Genomic DNA, 19,358 nt, shown 5'->3' with positions numbered 1-19,358 from the left:
TTCTTTTGTGTTTCTGTTGAGTTTTCTACTTTTGCACACTTTCATTATGAGAGTTACCAACCTTTTGCTTGTAGTGTATGGAATTCCTCTAGAATGTCTTGGAGATCTAGTCTGGTGGTGGTAAATATCAACAGTTGTTACATTTATTGGAAAATACTTATTTCCTCTTCACTTTTGAAGCATAGCTTTGCTATGAGTGGTATTCTTGGTTGGCATTTTCTTTTTCCTTTTATGAATTTGGAAATATCATCCCATTCACTCTGGCTTGCAAGGTTTTTGCTGTAAGGTCTGCTGTTGGTCTAATTGAGATTCCTTTATAAGTGAATTGTCACTTTTGCTGATTTTTAGAATTCTCTTGCTGAAATGTACTTTTGACAGTATGACTGTAATGTGGCTTGGAGAGAGGGTCTTTTTTGGTTGAATCTAGTAAGATTCCTTTGATCTTACTGAACCTAGGTGGCCACGTCTTTCCCAAGATCTGAAAAGTTTTCAGCAACTATTTCCTTGAACAAATTTTCTATCTTTTCTTTTTTCCTTCTCTTTCTGGAATACTGATAATGTAAAAATTTGTTCTTTTAGTGGTATCTCATGAGCTTGGAGGCTTTTTTTTTAACTTTTCCCTTTTCATTTTTATATCTGAGTTATTTCAAAAGAATTGTCTTAAAGGTTTATGACTTTTTTTCTTCTGCCTGGTCAATTCTGTTTTTGAGGCTGTCCATACTACATTTTATTTTATTTTTTATTTTATTTTTTTTAAAAGAGAGAGAGAGAGAATTTTAATATTTATTTTTTAGTTTTTCCAGTGGTCACAACGTCTTTTGTTTTTTTTGTATGTGGTGCTGAGGATCGAACTGGGGCTGCACACATGCCAGGCGAGCGCGCTACTGCTTGAGCCACATCCCCAGCCCCAACATTTTAAATTTTATTTATTAAGTTTGTTAGCCCCAGATATCTGATTTTCTTTTTTATGATCTGTAACTTTTTACTGAATTTCTCATTCATGACACAAATTGTTTTCTTAATTCTATTACTTTTTACTTATATTCTCTTCTGTCTCATTAAGTATTTTTATAAAACATTATCTTGTATTCTTTGTCAATTTCCTTTTCTTCAGGGTATCTTCTTAGAGAGTCACTGTTTTCCTTTGGAGGAATCATTTAAATTGTTTTTATACACTTCATTTGTACCTGTGTTGGTCTGGTTGTTTAGTTGTCTTTACCAATTTTATAGGACCATTTATGTATTAAGGATGGACTTTTTATTACCAACATGTCCTAGTGTGGCAATTGGATACACTATATTCAAGATTGTTGCTTTAGTGTAATGTCTATGTAGCTTCTTTTGCTATAATCGGCACTATCTTCAGATGTCCCAATAGTTTAGGCTGGGTGGATTGTGAAATTTAGCTAGTTGCATGAGTTCTGAAACTAGTTAGTTTTCATTACTTCATGGGGGGGTGGGATGTCTTGTAGCTCTAGTCATAGGGTGGTCCATACGGGCTGCCCATTATTTTCTGTGAATCATGTTGGGATGGGGCCACCCAAGTAGGATAAGGAGGGTGTAGAACAGTAGGTCTGGTAAGGGGAAAGAGTTCTTGTCATGCCTAAGTTTCACACATGTACTATACCTGACCAGTGTGCCCATATGGGGCACTTGTCACTATTTGGGGAACATACAGGTGACTTTTCAGGGCCTCCGGGGCCCAACCTACTAAGGAGATCTCTCCATCTGCTTCAAACTTTCAAGAGTAGGGTTGAGTGTCTGCTTCTCAGGGCCCTAGTTGACCTAGAAAGCTGCTCAGTTGCTTCTTGGGGCACAAAGGAATGGATGGAATTACCTGACTGCTTCCCAGAGGCCTCAGAAAACTAAGATGCTCCAAAAAGTTGACTCATGTGCTTCTAAGGGTCATGGATTGGTGGCCAGAGCTGCTCTCTGCTTCCCTGGACCACGGTGGGCTGAACTGTTCAGGACAGGATGCCCAACCAGTTCCTGGGTCAAGGTTCCTGCTCCTGTGAGCCTTAGGGAGCCAAGCCACTCAGAGTTGCTTGTAGCTTCTTCTTAACTGAGTTGGGTGAGGAGTCATCATAGAACTGCTTCCAGGGCAGCGGGAGGATGGATGGTGTTTCCTGGGGCCAAAGATTGGCAGGGCTGTGCTCACTGAGTCTTTCTGGGGCACGAGCAGGGTCAGTGGGCTGCTGAACATTTTTCTGAAATCCTCTGTGGGTTGGGCTGGTCAGAGTGGTCTGCTCTGGTACTTTTTTGGGCTGTGGGAGGATAGATGGGGCCACTTGGTTTATAGGACTAAGTCAATATAGCTGCTGGGGGCTGCAAGCAATGCTCCCTAAAGACTTAATTCATTTTTTTTTCAGTCCTGGGGCTGAGAATTGGACCTAGAGTCTTGTTCATGCTAGGCAAGCAGTCTGCCACTGAGCTACAGCTACACTTTCAGTTCTCAACTGGTGCTTTTTGAAAATGTCTGCATTGTACTTTATTTTTTTCTTTTCTACAAAAATTTCTTCTGTGAACTCTTGCCACTGTTTATTTTTTTGACCCCAGCTCTGTCTCCTCAATCCAGGAGATTGTCTGGGTTTACTCCACCTTGTGCTGTAGCATAGTAATTTTCTCTCTTCTGTCTACCAGGGAAATTATAGGTCTTGCCTTTATTTGTTCCTGGTTTCCAAGGCATACTGTTTTTCTTTGCTGATGTTCAGTGTCTGCAAAACCATTATATTATATGCTATTTCATTTAGTTGTTTCAGACAGTCAGCTAAATCTATTCTCTGTTAATACATTTTTATTTTATTTTATTTTTTTGCAGAAGCAGGTGCTTAGAGGTGTTCATTCTAAATTTAAAAAAATCCTATAGTGATTTGAATTTATTAATAAGTAAATACATACTTGATATGCCTACTTGGGGTATCTGACTTTCCAGATCTAAAACTGAACTCTTGTTTAGCTTATAGATTTTTTTTTTTCCTTCTGCAGCCTTCCATACCTCAGTGAATTTTACCACCAGACTTACAATTTCACAAGTCAGGAACCTTGTGGTCTTGCATGGATTTCTTTTCTTTACCCAAGCACCAAAATTCTTGCTGATCTAAGTTTACAACTATAATTTCAGTTCCATTCTCTGCCTAAATCCTAGTTATTACCCTCTGTCGATGTTCACTTCAACTCTTTTCAAACTTAACAGAAGCAAGACCAAAGACAAACAAGCAGCAACAATAGCAAAATAAATCAAAACAAGGATTCTTCTTTAAAAATTATTAAGCTGTCAGGGACAATAAGTAAAAGTGATCATTTGAACCTTATTTTAATGAAAAAGCCACAATGCAATGTTCCTGTTTTAAATTAATTGTAAGTTTAATTCCTGTTTTGAATTTATTTTTGAATTTTTATTACCACTTTAAAATAATTTAAATAAAAAATAACCCTTGTAAATTTATTATTGAAATATATTTTGTAAGCTATTTTTCACAAATGTTTTGAGTGGTTTCTCCTAAAGGCAGATCATGCTTATTAAAACAGAAATAAGCAAAGTTATGAAGAAGCTAACCTAGTTGATCTTTTTTAGCATTACATTTAGTTAAAGATTTGGGGGCATTCCAGAAGAAAATAGAAATGCATTAATTATTATAGTTTAAAAAGTCAATACTTCAAGTGTCAGATTTTTCCTGAAAATCAAATATTGAAGTATATAATTGACAATTCTGTGCAACATTTTAGTTTTTCTTTATTACTCAGTGTCTGAACAATTCCTTATATTACCATTTTCTTACTAATATTTAAAAAGGTCATTTTTGTATTAAATAATTAAGCTATTTATGACTCTATATTTCAATATATGATAGGCATGTAGATCTCTAACTCTGGTAGATGTGATATATTGTATGCTTATTATGCATATATTTCCCTAGGAATGAAGCAAAAGTTAGAGCTAATATAATGAAATTTAAGTTTTTACATTTCCATAGTTTATACACCATATGAAGATAGAGTATATACTAAAAGGTATGCTGAAGAAGGAATGATTGTTTCTTATATGTCATTGTTTTTCAGGTTAACATTTTGACAATAAATGATGTATAGTCAGAACTCTGAGACACTTATATAATGGATTATTTTGGACTGAAATATTTTAAAACCAGCATTACTAAAATGCTTTCTAGTCATGATTATTTATAATACCAGTGATACCAGTGTTCTTCTGTGGAAGGACAAATTGCCTACTTGATGTTGAGTTAGACCTCTATTTTTTTGACCCATTAAGTTAATTAAATATATTCAAAACCTGTTTTAAAACTTGACCCACTAGGTGGAATTTTTCATTATATAATCCACTGTGATATCCTTGTGACTGATCTCAGAATTATAATTCTAATACCCTAATCTACCCTTCTTGTGTAAGCATAGTGAACTCCAATAATGTAAATCATCTCAGTTATTTCTCTGAATGAAGCCCCTGGATGACTTTACCTGTCCTAAAAAAAAGTCTAATATTCTTAACAGTGTTTACAATGCCCTGTAGGATTTCACCTTCCCTACTATTTTGGCTTCAATTTGTGTCCCATTTCCTCATTGCCTTCTTTGCTCCAACCAAATTGGGCAGTGTTCCTTAAGAGTTTCTTGAACACATGACTCTGGATCTTTGGACTTGAAATTCCATATACCTGAAACACTGATATTCTCCCTTTCCCAACTCTCATGCTATTCTTTAGGTGTGAGTTTACACATCATCATTTCTGGAAAATATGTTTCTGACTGTCCCCCAATCCAGGACTAGGTTATGTCTCTCTATTACTTTACTGTGCCTTTTACAACATTGTCAGACACATAAGATTCTCACCCATAATATCTGATTTTCCCTCTGAATTTTAAGTAGAGTGAGGCAAGGACCACATCTATCTTTTTCATTGTTGTGTACCAACATTTAGGAAGGAACCTGAACATTAGTACTGCACAATACTTTTTGCCAAATAAATGAATGAATACATGCTAAAATAGGAGAAGGAAGGTCTTTTTTTTTTTTTTGGCCGACTTCAAAAATCTGAAATGTAGGTAGAAGCTATTGCTCACCTTCTGAATCTGACATGTAGTTATTATATTCCTTTTGAGCAGAAAAAAAGAAAAATAGTGTGATTAAATGAAGAATGATTAAGATTCCCAAGAAAATTGCCTGTCAGTTTCTTTTACAGAGAAATCCATGGTATCAATTTTGTGTCTTATAAGTGGCTCTTTCAAATGTCTAAGCACAAAAGATGTAGAAAATCTTCATTAAAACTTAGTTCTAAACATCTGTGTATTTCAGTAATACATGATTATCTTGTATACTGTTGCTGAGTGTATTCTAGAAGTATCTAACTATTATTACAGTATTCACCTGTAATCTTACAGGCAAATTTTGAAGTATTTTAGAACTTATTTATATTTTTGTTTGGTGTGGCTGTTAAAACCACTCAGGTCTTATGGACTGAATTCATGCAAGATGCTAAAGAAGTGCTCTTTGATGGGATACTTTGACCGAGGTATCATAAAATTCTTGTTTGGCATTAGAGCCACGAACACATAAACTACTTGCAACTTTTTCTATGCCCCTCCTTTGTGACCCCCATTTTAAAATTTTTAGTTTTTGAGCTAGTTTGTTATTGTCTTCAATCCTCTCCTCCCGAAATAAAAGGAAACATGCAACCTATAGGATTCTGGTGATATTGTGTGTTGTTTTATTCCTCTCCCATCACAAGCAAAAGCTTAACCATTCTCCCCCCAAAACAAAAGGAGACATTTAAAAACAATCTACTTTTTAATCATAGAAGTGAAAAGTATTTTTTAAGCTCAAAGAGTTAAAGTTACTGTCGCTGATCTTTCAGTTTTCAACCATTTATAATAACAGAGAAGCCAAGTCATGCTGTGTCTCTGATGTCTCTGCTCCACAAATGACCAGACTCAATTTCTGGAAAAGCTGATAATGTTCAGCATTTGTTATATGAATTTAGATGATCAAATAAAATCCATTGTTATTCTGTTCATCCATCCTTAACTGATTAGGCAATTCAAACGAGAAGTCAGACAGAAGGTGATGTGCATTTTAATGATTAATGATCCAAGAAATATTTCAAGTACACACCAGATTCCAGGAGAATAATTTTGTAGTGAGTTGCTTGAAAATATGCAGGCAACAATGGACACAGAAAAAACAGGACAATCACAGTTTTAGCAATTTCAAATAATTTTATAACTGTCATAAATGCTATTTTAAAAACTATTAAGGAGGTGTCCCCCCACCACAAAAAAAGGAGGTGTAGGTCCAAGGGTATCCATGCATGTATCCCTTAATTAAAATGAACTTTGTAGCTGGATTTTTCTATTTCACTCATCTATGGATCACAGAATCTTTGCTCAAATGTTATTTGCCTGCTAAGGCCCATGGAATTTAGCTGTGCAATTTCTAAAAATATTCCCCAACCATGGTTAGTGTTTTGAGTCATTGAGGAACTCCTGTGACTGGACAGGCAGGGTATGTATTCTAGGGACAGATATGACCAAATGTCATGGACTCCCAGGTATTCTTTTTCCAGCAAATTATCTATCTTTTCATTTCTACCATTTGTTTTTTCAAAGTTGTAATCTATGCCAGTCTTCCATGCCTTCTGATATAGGCTCACAATTTTATTTCACTCTGTTTCTTTCCCCCTACACTTTTTTTCACTCCAATTTTTTTTTATATTTTTAATCCACTATGATTACAGGTTCTATTTTCTTATTGTTTTGCTTAATAACTAGGTATAAAATGAAAGGTAGACTTACTTATCCTGTAGGTAATGAAGCTTTTAATCCTGACATTGAACTTACATGGGTACATTGAAAGGCCCTGGGAGAGGCTCCAGAAATGAATTCACATGCTCATATATTTCTGCAAAATATATTACTGCAATATGATCACATGCTCTCTCCTTGCTTGACAATCACATCTTCTTACACTTTATTTTCATGGCATCTCACATTAGAGTGCCCTCAGGCATTTTGGGACCTAGTTTAGAGAAAGTAGAGTAAGGGAGATATTACATTTAGGTCTAGAAAGATGTAAATTTTAGTTCTTAGTTATTTCTATATACGCAGTTATTGATAGTTATGCTAGTGTAAGAAGGGCTATCAGGAATAACCCTGCTGCATGCTGTGGGACCAATAGCATTTTAACACTGTAATCATTGGCTTTGGCACATGGGCACTGGGAACAGGTGGGCAGAGCAGTGGTTAGGGTTAGGGATAGCTGTATGGAGAAAGAAATCTGTGAAAAAGCTTTCCAAATCTTTTAGTCTATACATGAAAGAAATGTGGATAGAAACTTTTCTCAATTTAATCCTAGAAATTGTTGTGACATTACTAAAAATTGGTTGTGATGATGCTAAGAGAAATATTTCTAAATCATTAGAAATAATTTTAAAAATTCTATCAATTGAATTGAAGGAAAGAATGTTTTCTTTCAATCAAGATTGTGATCATATAAAGAGGTGAAAGTACATAAGAAATGTGATTAAAAAATAAAAATAAAAATAAAGCACAATGAAGGCATATTGGCAGCTAATTAATAAATTTATTATAATATTTTTTGAATTGGTGATGTTTGAAAATCATTTAGTTTTTAAATCTTAATAATATTTTGTGCTTTCTTTCTAAATAAATATTTATATTTATAGCAAAAAAAATTTTTATAGATTTTTGTCCTTTTTAATTTATGGTGTTAGTGTCAGGCCCAACAAAACCTATAACATCCCTTACTCTAATTTGGTTAACCCCAGTAACTCAAAAGAAGTAAAAATCATTATTATGAAAATTTGATACAGTGTAGAGGCTAAGTCGATGGGAATCTAGGCAATACAGTGGGACTCCCTGGGAGAGAAAGCCATCCCACAGTTTATTATCCATGTGCTGTGGGCAAGTTAATTAACACATCCAAACCCCAGTTTTCCTACTTTCAAAGGAGGAAATTAAATCAGAAAATGTAATTTTTTTGTGGTTCTTTGTAATTGTATTATAACACAAATAAATTAGAATGTAGTGGGTAATCATCTAATTAAAATAATAGAATATGCAGGCTGAGAGGAAACTTGGATTCCTCTGATTTTTATTGGCCTGTGTCTTCCCCACTGTTTTCTTCAGAAATACGTGGAAGTAGGGGAGAGGTCTAGTGTGAAAACTGACTTATCCTCCTATTCCTAATTGGTATAGTCCTGCTCTTATTGACTTTATGTATATTCTGTGTACCATTGGAGTTGAATAAAGAGCCCTGTGAATGTGAGTGTGTGTGTGTGTGTGTGTGTGTGTGTGTGTGTGTGTGTGTGAGTGTGTGTGTGTGTGAGAGAGAGAGAGAGAGTCTGTGTGTATGTGTGTTTAAATAGTACTCTGCTTGTGCAGTCCTGTCTCACAAGAATCACATGATAGCATTGTTAAAAATACTAAAATCTGAAAGTAAGTGTTAATCTCTTCCTTTTCTCACTTCAATCTTGTATTTAAGGAGAATACACTGTTATTTAAAGGAACAAAATACACTGACCACAGAAAATTCTGTCTTCTATGTTATAGTTTGGGCATTTAAGAAAGTAGGATATCAATAAGAAATAATGGGAAGAAACATAGCTTCTCCCAAATTCTCAAGAACACTAAAAGATTATTTAAGTTTCTTACAGAACATGAAAAGGAAACTTGTGTTGGTCTTTATAATTCTGGTTGTTTATTTTTGACCAATATTAAAAGAAAGTATAGACTCAAACAACAGGAGTGCTAACTCTTGAATTTCATATATATACCACCAAACCTGTTTCATTGTTTTTAGTATTTTCAATTGTACTTTTGGTTAGAAAAAACTTACTTATTTTTAATTTCTACTTAGAATTGTCATATGAAATAAACTTAATTCTTTTTTAATTTGTCAGATATATGAATCAATAATCAATTTTATTCCCAAATATCTTTACTTCCAATTAAAGTTGATTGTTTCATGACAAAATATCAGGGACATTTCTTTGGCATTTACAAGTCATTGAGAAGTAAAAATAATCAGCATCTTTGAAGTTTGCTTTTATTTCTAGAGACTTTCATGGTTCTTCTCCCTCCTGAATGAAGTCTTTCTTGCTATCAGCAATACTTCACCTTATTTTTCTTTTTTTTTTCTACAAATGAACAGGAAGTTTTCCTTTATAGATTTTCTAAGACCTGCTTTAAATTAAAAGCTAGGTTGTACCCAAATAAGTATAAGTAAACAAATGGATGAGATAATTATTATAGAGAGTGGTTAGTATCTTTGCTAGGCTATAGCCAATAAATTAGCAGGAAGGTTTAGTAGATGAAATAAAAGAAATGAAAATTATTACTTCATTTATTACCAGTGCATAGTTTTCTTGTTCTGAAGGAAAAATAAGTCAGGTGATGAAAGTAGCAGATGGGATAAATTGAGACTTTAAAATCCATTAGTTTAAAGGAAACCGTCATTAAGAGGTAGCAGTTTCTGAATCATTAAGTCAAGGTTCATAAAATTGAATGTCTGGAGTGAATATTTTAATTCTGGCATTTTCCCATAATAAAAAAGATCACTAAGGATAACTTATAATCTTGCCCACAGTAAAATATTTCTGATACATATGTGATTATGTAACTATGTGCATAATAATGTCACAATATCACCAATATTGTCAGTTTGTTTCTACATTGAATTCTTCATTATATGCTTGACATCTATAACAAGCTAAATAACATTCCCTTGAGAAAATGTAACACTTTAATCAATTTTTATTAATGAGTACTTACTGTTAATCTTCAATATTCTGGAAAATGTTATATGCATTTGTCTACATATAATATTTTTACTGTACTTCAAATAAGAAAACTATCTGCTTTTTCTCCTATTTCATTAATTTGTCATAAGGGTATGAAATTATTCTACTCATTTAGGTTTGTTGTGTGTGTGTGTGTATCTGCATATCTGTGTATGTATGTATGTGTGTGAGAGCATTAGCAACATCAGCAACTAATTTTAGGATTTCAGTTTCTTTGTTAATCATTATTAGCTAGTAGTCCCTGAAGAAATTGACTTCCTTGATCCTGTTTAAATATGACTACTTATAGCATATTCTGTCACTGCTCCCTATTCTCATACCTAAATTTTCTGATTTACTGTCATTTTATTGGTAAACATCCTGCCCAAGTTTAATGGTTTTGTTTATGTGGCCTCTAATATAAGTTGGTTTTATTTCTTTAACCAAATTTTCAGTACCTGCAGACCAACTCTTCCTTCATCACAAGAATAATCCTTCTATGCACTTACACATGCCCCTTAAGAAAAGGATTTTGAATATAAAAACTCTGAAAGACATCACCCTCACTAGAAAGCCTACATTTTCTAAGAAAGGCCATGAAAATCAGCTAGCACAGGAAGCTAAACTTTCAATTGAAATGCCCAACATTTAAGTTGAACAGAGAGTGTTTATGTCAGAACAGATGTGAACTTATTTCTTAATTGTGTCATCATTAGCATTAAAATCACTAGGAATTATCAGAATGCATATGATGGTCCTTAAAGAAATGTTTCTCCTTTGTACTTTCAGTTTCATATGATGACTAGTATAGAAAGGAATTGAATGATACATTCTGAAATATTTATTTCCTACTAACTTGCCAGAAATGTTTGGATTATACTAATATTTTGCTTTTTGCCATCAGCTACAATTACAATTGGAACTAAAAATATAAATGTGAATTAATGAAAATACAAAGGAGTGACATTTTTAAAAACACCGTTGTATAATATTAAGTCTTTAATTGTTTAATTATTCTGAAGGAAAAATAAGTCAGGTGATGAAAGTAGCAGATGGGATAAATTGAGACTTTAAAATCCATTAGTTAAAGGAAACCACCTTTAAGAGTTAGTAGTTTCTGAATCATTAAGTCAAGGTTCATAAAATTTAATGCCTGTAGTGAATATTTTAATTCTGGCATTTCCCCATAATAAAAACAGATCACTAAGGATTGCTTATAATCTTGCCCACAGTAAAATATTTCTGATACATGTGATTATATAACTATAGGCCTAATAATGTCACAATATCACCAATATTGTCAGTTTGTTTCTACATTGAATTCTGCATTATTGTTTGACATCTATAAGAAGCTAAATAATATTCCTATTATATAAATACTTAATATTTAATATTTGATGTGTAATATTTAAATATTAATTTTAATATACCATTGTATAATAATTATAATGCTAATAATAACATCATTAAGGAAATAAATCCTACTAATAATAACAGCATGGGAATCACAGTTTTTCAAACTGAATGAGTTCCTTCTGGGAACTTTTTTTTAAAATATTTATTTTTTAGCTTTAGGTGGACACAATATCTTTATTTTATTTTCATATGGTGCTGAGGATTGAACCCAGTGCCTCACACATGCTAGGTGAGCGTGCTACTACTTGAGACATATCCTCAGCCCCACATTTTTCTTTTTGATAAATTAGTTTCTTTCACTGGAGTTTTTCTATATTAAGAATAGAACAAGAGACACTGGCCAGAGCTCAGGCTCAGGCACAGGACTACCTCTGCTGACCAGCCGCAGATACTGGCCAGAGCTCAGGACCCATCCCAGATCCACCTCTGCTGATCTGTGTGGGAGCCCAGGCCCAGGGTAGACCCAGGTCCTCCCCGACCCTACCTGGGAGCCCAGGCCTAACCCACTTCCATCTTGGGATACTGTAGACATTGTCATAGCCTTCTTCAAAAAGTAGTATCTACCTTGCAGCAACAGACAGGGACTAGAAGCAGCTGCGTCTCAGAGTAGGCATCCCAAAGCCAGTGTAAGGCCTACCCATTCAGCCCCATCTCTGAAAGACATTGCATCCATCTTGGGGCACCTCTGCTATTTCTGCCACCACCTTTAGTTGCAGTTGCATCCATCATGGGACACTGGCAGGGTCAAGAAGCCCAACATCAAGGTAAGGTACAGATGATCTGCATGGATACTACAAGAATATAGGGTAGAAACTGTAACATCTGAGATTCACACTGCAAGAAAGGAAGACGCATGGATAACATGAAAAAACAAGAGAGGAAAGTGCCCCAGACAAACCAGGAAACTATAATAACAGAACCCATGGACAGCAAATTTTTGATGAAATTTCAGAGAATGATTTCAAAATGATCATAATTAAAATGTTTGTGAATTAAAGAATGACCTAAATGAGCAAATGCAGGCAAAAATTGATCACTTCAACAAAGAGATAAGAGCAAATTCAGGTGTCCATTGATCATACCAACAAATAGATAAGGGAGCAACTACAGGTAGCAAAAGATTACTTCAAGAAAGATATAGAGACTCTGAAAAAAAAACAACAATCAGAAATCCTTGAAATGAAGGAAACAATAAACAAAATAAAAAAATCAATAGAAAGCATCACCAACACACTACACTACTTGGAAGACAGAATGTCAGATAATGCATACAAAGCATACAATCTGGAAAATAAAGTTGACCACACAGTGAAGATAGTAAGAAACCATGAAGAGAACTTCCAAGAATTATGGGACAGCATCAAAAGACCAAATATAAGGGTTGTTGGGATAGAGGAAGGCACAGAGTTTCAAACCAAAGGAATGCACAATCTCTTCAATGAGATAATATCAGAAAATTCCCCAAACCTGAAGAATGAATTGTAAGCCTATATCAAATATAGGCTTACAGGATATCAAATGTACAAAATTACAATAGATCTACACAAAGGTACATTATAATGAAAATGCCTAACATACCCCCCAAAATCATGCAGCATGTAATCCAGAGCCTAACTGTTTGGGGCATTCTTACAGCTACCCCTATTTCTGGCATGGATTAATCATGAGATTGTGAACAAACTATTTAAAAACTCCACATTAATTTTTCTGTTTGTTAAGTGAAACTATGTTTGTTATAAGATAGCATATATACATATTTCATCTACACAAAGAATCTGATGGGAATACTGTAAATACGTTAGAACTTTCTATGAAGAGTTGCACAATTTCTTATACAAATATACATATCTCCCTGTTATGAATACATGTGAAGTACATGCATATTTCACATATATTTTGAGGTATATGTGTTTATGTATGTACACACATATTTGATTTATGTACCTAACAGATAAACACACATTCTTGTAATACTAAAGTGGAGTATTTAAAAATTTAACCAGCTAATAAACTATGCCTTTCTTCTGTGTCTGTTAATTTTCCACTGGCTAGAACTCAGTCATGTGGTCAGAGAGCTGCCTTGGAAATGTATCCTAGCCAAATGCATAGAAATAAGAGCAATCAACTTTTTGGACAACTAGCATTTCTCTTGCAATTTGCCTATTTCTGCTTACCAGTTATCTGTGCATACCTTTTCCCCAACACTCATATCCACTCTCACAAAAAGATAAAACTGAAAGTTTCATCCATTACTGCACCTCAAAGTCGAAGATCTTGGAGGACATACCCTCTCCATCAGGAATGAATATGGCTATTTCTGGTTCATAGCATAAAAACTGGAGATCTGGTTATTCCTTGCTTTCCTTTTACACAGTGCAGATTGGTGAAACCAAGCATATGCTATCATTAAAAACATTCAGAAAAAGGAGGAAGTGGAAACACATTGAAGTCATTGGTACATAGCAACAATGTTATTTTGCTGGGCTGAGTTGTAAAAACCTCTGCCCTAACAGTGTTAGAAGTTTTTTGAATTACATCCTGGATCTGCTTTATTGGGAAGAACACCTCTTGGCTCTCTTCTCTCAGAGGTTTTCTCCTGTCTCTTATCCCAGTGGGCAATTCTAATAAGAACATTAGAGAATAGGTTCTCTTTGAAGGTTAAGAAGTGTTGCACAATTTCTTTTGGTTTGAAAGTTCAATCAGTTAAAACTTACTAGGCCATAATATTGGATTCATTAGTAGTATAAATCCTCCCAAAACAGCAGACTTCTGATCTATTTGCCTCCGGTATCTTCTGCATGCCAGTAACCAAAGCCAAGTTCATGTTCCAGACATTGTTCTTAGGTCTTTATTCCTCTGCTTACTCTCCCTGTGCCTGTCTTTCTGTTAATGGAGGCTTCCTTAAATTATGAAACAGTGGTCTTGGACAGGAAGACAAAGCTTCTTGTCAGAACTTTGCCATAGGATTAGGCACCTTTATATAATACAGAAAACACACACACACACACACACATACACATATTTAGTTGTAGTTGGACACAAAATACTTTTATTTTATTTATTTATTTTTATGTGATGCAGAGGATAGAACCAGTGCCTCGCACATGCTAGGGGAGTGTTCTGCCACTGAGCTACAGCCCTAGGCCAATAGTCAAATCTTTTTAAATTCTTTCTTGCTATGTGGGATCAAGGAGCACTTGATTATTATAACCAGACTCCATTTCTGGATTCTTTCTGATCCCTTTCCTTTCTGGTTGAAAACTAATCAGCTTTACTCAGTTAATAATACTTCCACACTAGTGAGTAACATGAAGCAAGCTAAACATAATAACTTTCTGTCTTTTGAAACTATCTTATGCAAGTAGCAAGTTTTCTAGGTTTTCTGCCTTGCAAATTATTACAGATGGATAAAAAATGTTTTGCCATTTTAAGTGTGTGTGTGTGTGTGTGTGTGTGTGTATGTATGTATGTGTGTGTATCTCCATCTTTTCAGTCTGTGATATTTTCTGGATACCTCGTATTTGACAGCTAAGTCAATGACATATTTTTAGGTTTTGGTTATGATACATAAGTAATTTCTGATACTAATTCTTTATTGTAACTGAAGTGCACATTTTAAATGATGTTAAGTAGTGAGCTAGTTTTCTTAAGTCTATTTGTCAAGGCTGTCTACTAAACCTGTGTTTTATTGAACTTTTTTTTTCTACAATCCACGAAAAAAACAATTCATATCAACATACAAGACACATATATAGAAACACATAAGCCAGATAGGCCAACAGGACTATATGTCTATACTGGAACTGTTACTGGCAACCCCATATGTGTGGTATGGGCACTGTGAATTCCTTTTCTGATGCTAACCTGATTTTTCACACTAGATTTTAGAATTTTTGCTTAAAAAAATGCTGGGTATTTAGTTATAACCTAGTTATAACAACTAGGTTTCTCCCTTGATAACCTATATTAACATGAATTTTATATACTGATAATAATACCATTTTGGGGGGGTGGGTACTGGGGATTAAACTCAGGGGCACTCAACCACTGAGCCACATCCCCAGTCCTATTTTGTATTTTATTTAGAGACAGAGTCTCACTGAGTTGCTTAGCGCCTTGCTTTTGCCAAAGCTGGCTTTGAACTTGTGATCCTCCTGCCTCAGCCTCCCCAGCCACAGGGATTATAGGCGTGTGTGCCTGGCATAGTACCATATTTTTAAATAGTGAATTTAATGATTAGGAGTAAATAAGTATCATCCATTCTGATAACTATACATTTTATTTAAATTGCATATGCATCTTTTCACTTAAAATTTATATCCCTTAAGTGTTAATTACAGCTATGTTTGACCTAACTTTAATTGTACTTAAGTACTATTAAGGATCAAGAACAAACAGTAGGAATAACAATCTTTTCAGTTTGATATCTGAAAAAGGTCTTTATAATTACTAGTTTAAAAAGATACAATCTTATAATTGAAGTATTGAACTTTCTATTTCAAAATATAAATGCATTTGTCTTTTTTTAAAGTTTAAATTATTATGGAGGTGCGTCTTAATGCTGGAAAGGAAGCAAACTTTCAAAGTTAGCTAGTAAGCCCAAGTAGAACATCATCACATTTCTCCTTAACTCTTAAATAAAGAGGAAATATGAAACAGGAAATGTAAAATTTAAATATGTGTTGGTTTGTTTCTTTTCATTCATCCCACAGTCTCTGAATTTGTAATCTTCTTTCCTTTCTCTTTTAAGGCCCGTTGAAAGAACAGCACACGAACACAATGTTGTATGGAAGATGCTGAAGACAATTCCAGAACTAACCTCACAGCTAAAAGATGAGCATCTGAGAACACTTAGTAAAAATATCATTTCTGAAACCTGGGTCAAAGGCAGCACAGGTAATAAACCAAAACATGGAGCGAAGTCTAGTAAGATGAAATGCATGTATATCTCTTGACTTCTCCACCACCATAATACCTATGATATCACTCCACATGTAAAATGTACTATATGATTGTTTTCTAGTCATAAGATGATAAGTAGTGAAATATGAATAACATCTCACATTTTAGTATGAAAGGTTTAAGATAGACACCATTGTACATCAACTTTGAGCACACATCCAAATTACAGTACTCATGAGACTCATCTTGCTAGGCACAGATCCCAGAATTTGTGATTCAGTAGGTTTGAGGTGGGGCCCAAATTGCATTTATAGTAATCTTTTGAGTGATTGTTATTCAATTATCATCAAGTGATTACAAGTCTGAGGCCACACTTTCAAAACCACGCTACATATTGCATAATAGTCTAGTATTGGTTTTCATGGTTAAAACGGTAGTTACCTGATTAGTTACCCACTCAAGAGGTTGGTCTAGATATTGTGAAAAAAAAAAAAACTCTCTAGACAGATTTTAGTTTCCCAAATTTAGTCTTTATTCTATTTATCAGTGATATAAAATATTAATTAGAAATACATATATTTGAATCCTTTAGGGAGAGGCATATAAGTTGTACATTGTATCAAAGACATCCATTCACGAGTATAACTGAAACAAAGATAGATATTATTCTTATTTTATACAGAACAGTTATAATCAAGTTTCAAATATACTTCTGCCTAATGCTTACTTTGTTCTTTGTGCATTATATCACTGTTTGATTAAAGTGGTTCATCGGGATCATGACATTTAAAACCTGACTGGCATTTTGGAAAAAATGTGTCTATTGAAAAGATTTACATATTTTGATAGTTTTTCCCCAATGGTTTTCTCCCATAATTAGTTCCATTTAATCAGAGTCAAGCAGTGAAAAATAAATCAAGAGTTTTGCAGAGATCAAAATAATTTTAAGGGACAAAAAGAAAAAGTATTCAACATTGGTTTGCCATTATCTTGAGAATAATAGTTAAAAATTAATTTGTTTTATAATCACATGCTTTTACCATTATAAATTATATTGGTAATGGTAAAAATATGTGACTAATATACATTTTCTTCAATAGAAGAATACATTATGCTTCATCTAGTCTATGGAGTTCTAAACAGTGTCTAAAAAGCATGTATATTCATTTATATAAATATTAAAGGTAGTAAATAAAAATAGAACTATTAAAGAATTATATAAACTTTTATAAAAAATGTATAAATTTGTGTGTATTTTTTAAATATATAAGAATGGGTTCAGAAAGACATTTTAAAAATACATATATTTTAAGAGGTTGCCTTAATGGAATGCATTAAAATTGAGGGATTTTATAGTTTTGGTTTGTTTTGAGTGTCCCCCAGGGTCCATTGTGATTAAAGTCTTGCCACCTCGGAAAGTATTGTTGGGAGGTGGTGGAAACTTTGGGATATGGAGCCTGGTGAGGGTCTTCAGATCACTAGGGACATAATTGTCTGCCATTGGACTTTGAACCTATAAAATGAGCTAAATAAACCTTTTTCTATATAAAGTCAGTTGTCTCAGGTATTTTGTGGTAGTTATGAAAGCTAACTCAAGGGCAATAAATGTTATAATTAATTCTTTCCTCCACATCTATTTTTGTTGGTTTACTTTTTCCCCAATGAATACAGATTCATGTGTTTGTAGATGTAATTACAGATTTATTTCAAGAAAGTTTTAAAAAATAATTAGAAGCAACATTTTATTCTAGTAGCATCTTAATAACTCAAGTTATTGACTTTTAAGGTATGAAATTACAATAATAAAATATTAACATTAAAAAGCATTCAAACTTGTATTTCGGTAGGGCAAACTTTTGACACTTTTTAATAAATTTAGAAGTCTCTTTGTTTATACATACTTGTGTCAAAATCCTTCTCCTGGGTTTTTAAGATATCTAGTTCTGACAGCTTGGATGTTTCACTATCAAAGCAGTCAACTCATTAAATATTTGACCTTTGTAGATCTCTTTGTTCATCCAGCTTAAAAAACAAGCCCAACTAGATGTCTGTCTCTCTCCTTTTTCTCTATTCATATATGCATGCCCTCCCTCTGCTGTTATTTAGAGAATTCCCTCATGTGGTCCCTCATCCCCAGGATGCTGACTTTCAATCTGCTGCAGAGGCTTTCCTTTCTCAAGTGCTATTCCACACAGCTGTCTGCACCTTCTGGTCTCTTTTCTGGCCACTACTTCTTTAGAGCTACATTATTTAAGGAAACTTCTTACACTTGCTATTATTCCCTTGGCCTCTTACGTATTCAGATTTAAAAATAATAATATATTAACCAGGAAATAATATTATGATTTTTCAGTAGTAAATAAGATGCATATCTCTAGTTTAAGTTCAACTTAAATCATGCTTCTAAAACATACTCTTTTATTATTATATTATTTATATATTCTAAGAGTGGTACAACTAAAAAGTAATTATATTACTATGTTAAAATTACTGCATATATATCACATGTAGTCATCTCTTTTTGCATGTGCATATACAGAGAGAGACATAATTAATTGAAGTCAAGTGATCACAAGAATTGTCCATTGTGTTTTCTCTTGTATAGCCTAGGAGATGACATTTTTAAGATTGACAATCTCATGAAAATTAGAAGAATTAACTTGCTTGAGATCATCATTTAGTAGCTAGCCTGGAACTGGATTACAAATCAAAATCTCATTATTATATCTACCTTTATGTCACCATGAAACACATTCCTATAAAATGATCTTCCTATAAAATGTTTTCACTTTTCTTTCAATAACATCTTTACTGTTTTCTGTACTTGAAGCTCACTAAACCTTACAATATTATTTATCTTCTATTTCGTTAATTCAATTTTATTTTTTTTCTGGTTTTCATGTGGTTATTTCTCAAAATCTGCATAGTCATTTAAATAAAATTTTTTATTTAATTTCAATATTGAAAATATTTTCACATTGCTAAATTTTAGTATATCCTTCACTTTGTATAGTCTTTATTTCCTGTTATGATTTAAATTTTACCTAGTATATAAAAATACAGTAGCTAAACTCATGAAAAATGTAGTGGGGCACCTTTTCCATGTATAAATTAACCATAATGCAAATAGTACCTTTTTATGATATAAATAACAAAATCTTTAGTTCTACCATAAAGACCATGACTTCCCTAGACATACAGAGACTTGAAGGGTGTGCGGTGATCTGACAT

At 33.6% G+C, this 19,358-nt stretch overlaps 1 protein-coding gene across 1 annotated transcript in view; it reads left to right on the top strand.

The window, feature by feature from the left end:
- Positions 1–19,358, top strand: part of Cnbd1 (cyclic nucleotide binding domain containing 1) — a 315,836-nt gene that overhangs the window by 189,677 nt on the left and 106,801 nt on the right. Inside the window, exon 5 of the mRNA XM_078016396.1 lies at positions 15,976–16,121. Coding sequence (XP_077872522.1) covers positions 15,976–16,121 — 146 coding nt within the window. The remainder of the gene's footprint in view (positions 1–15,975; positions 16,122–19,358) is intronic.

The sequence above is a fragment of the Ictidomys tridecemlineatus genome, chromosome 7, assembly GCF_052094955.1.
Source record: "Ictidomys tridecemlineatus isolate mIctTri1 chromosome 7, mIctTri1.hap1, whole genome shotgun sequence".
NCBI lineage: Eukaryota > Metazoa > Chordata > Mammalia > Rodentia > Sciuridae > Ictidomys > Ictidomys tridecemlineatus.
This window is presented reverse-complemented; position numbering and strand designations above follow the sequence as displayed.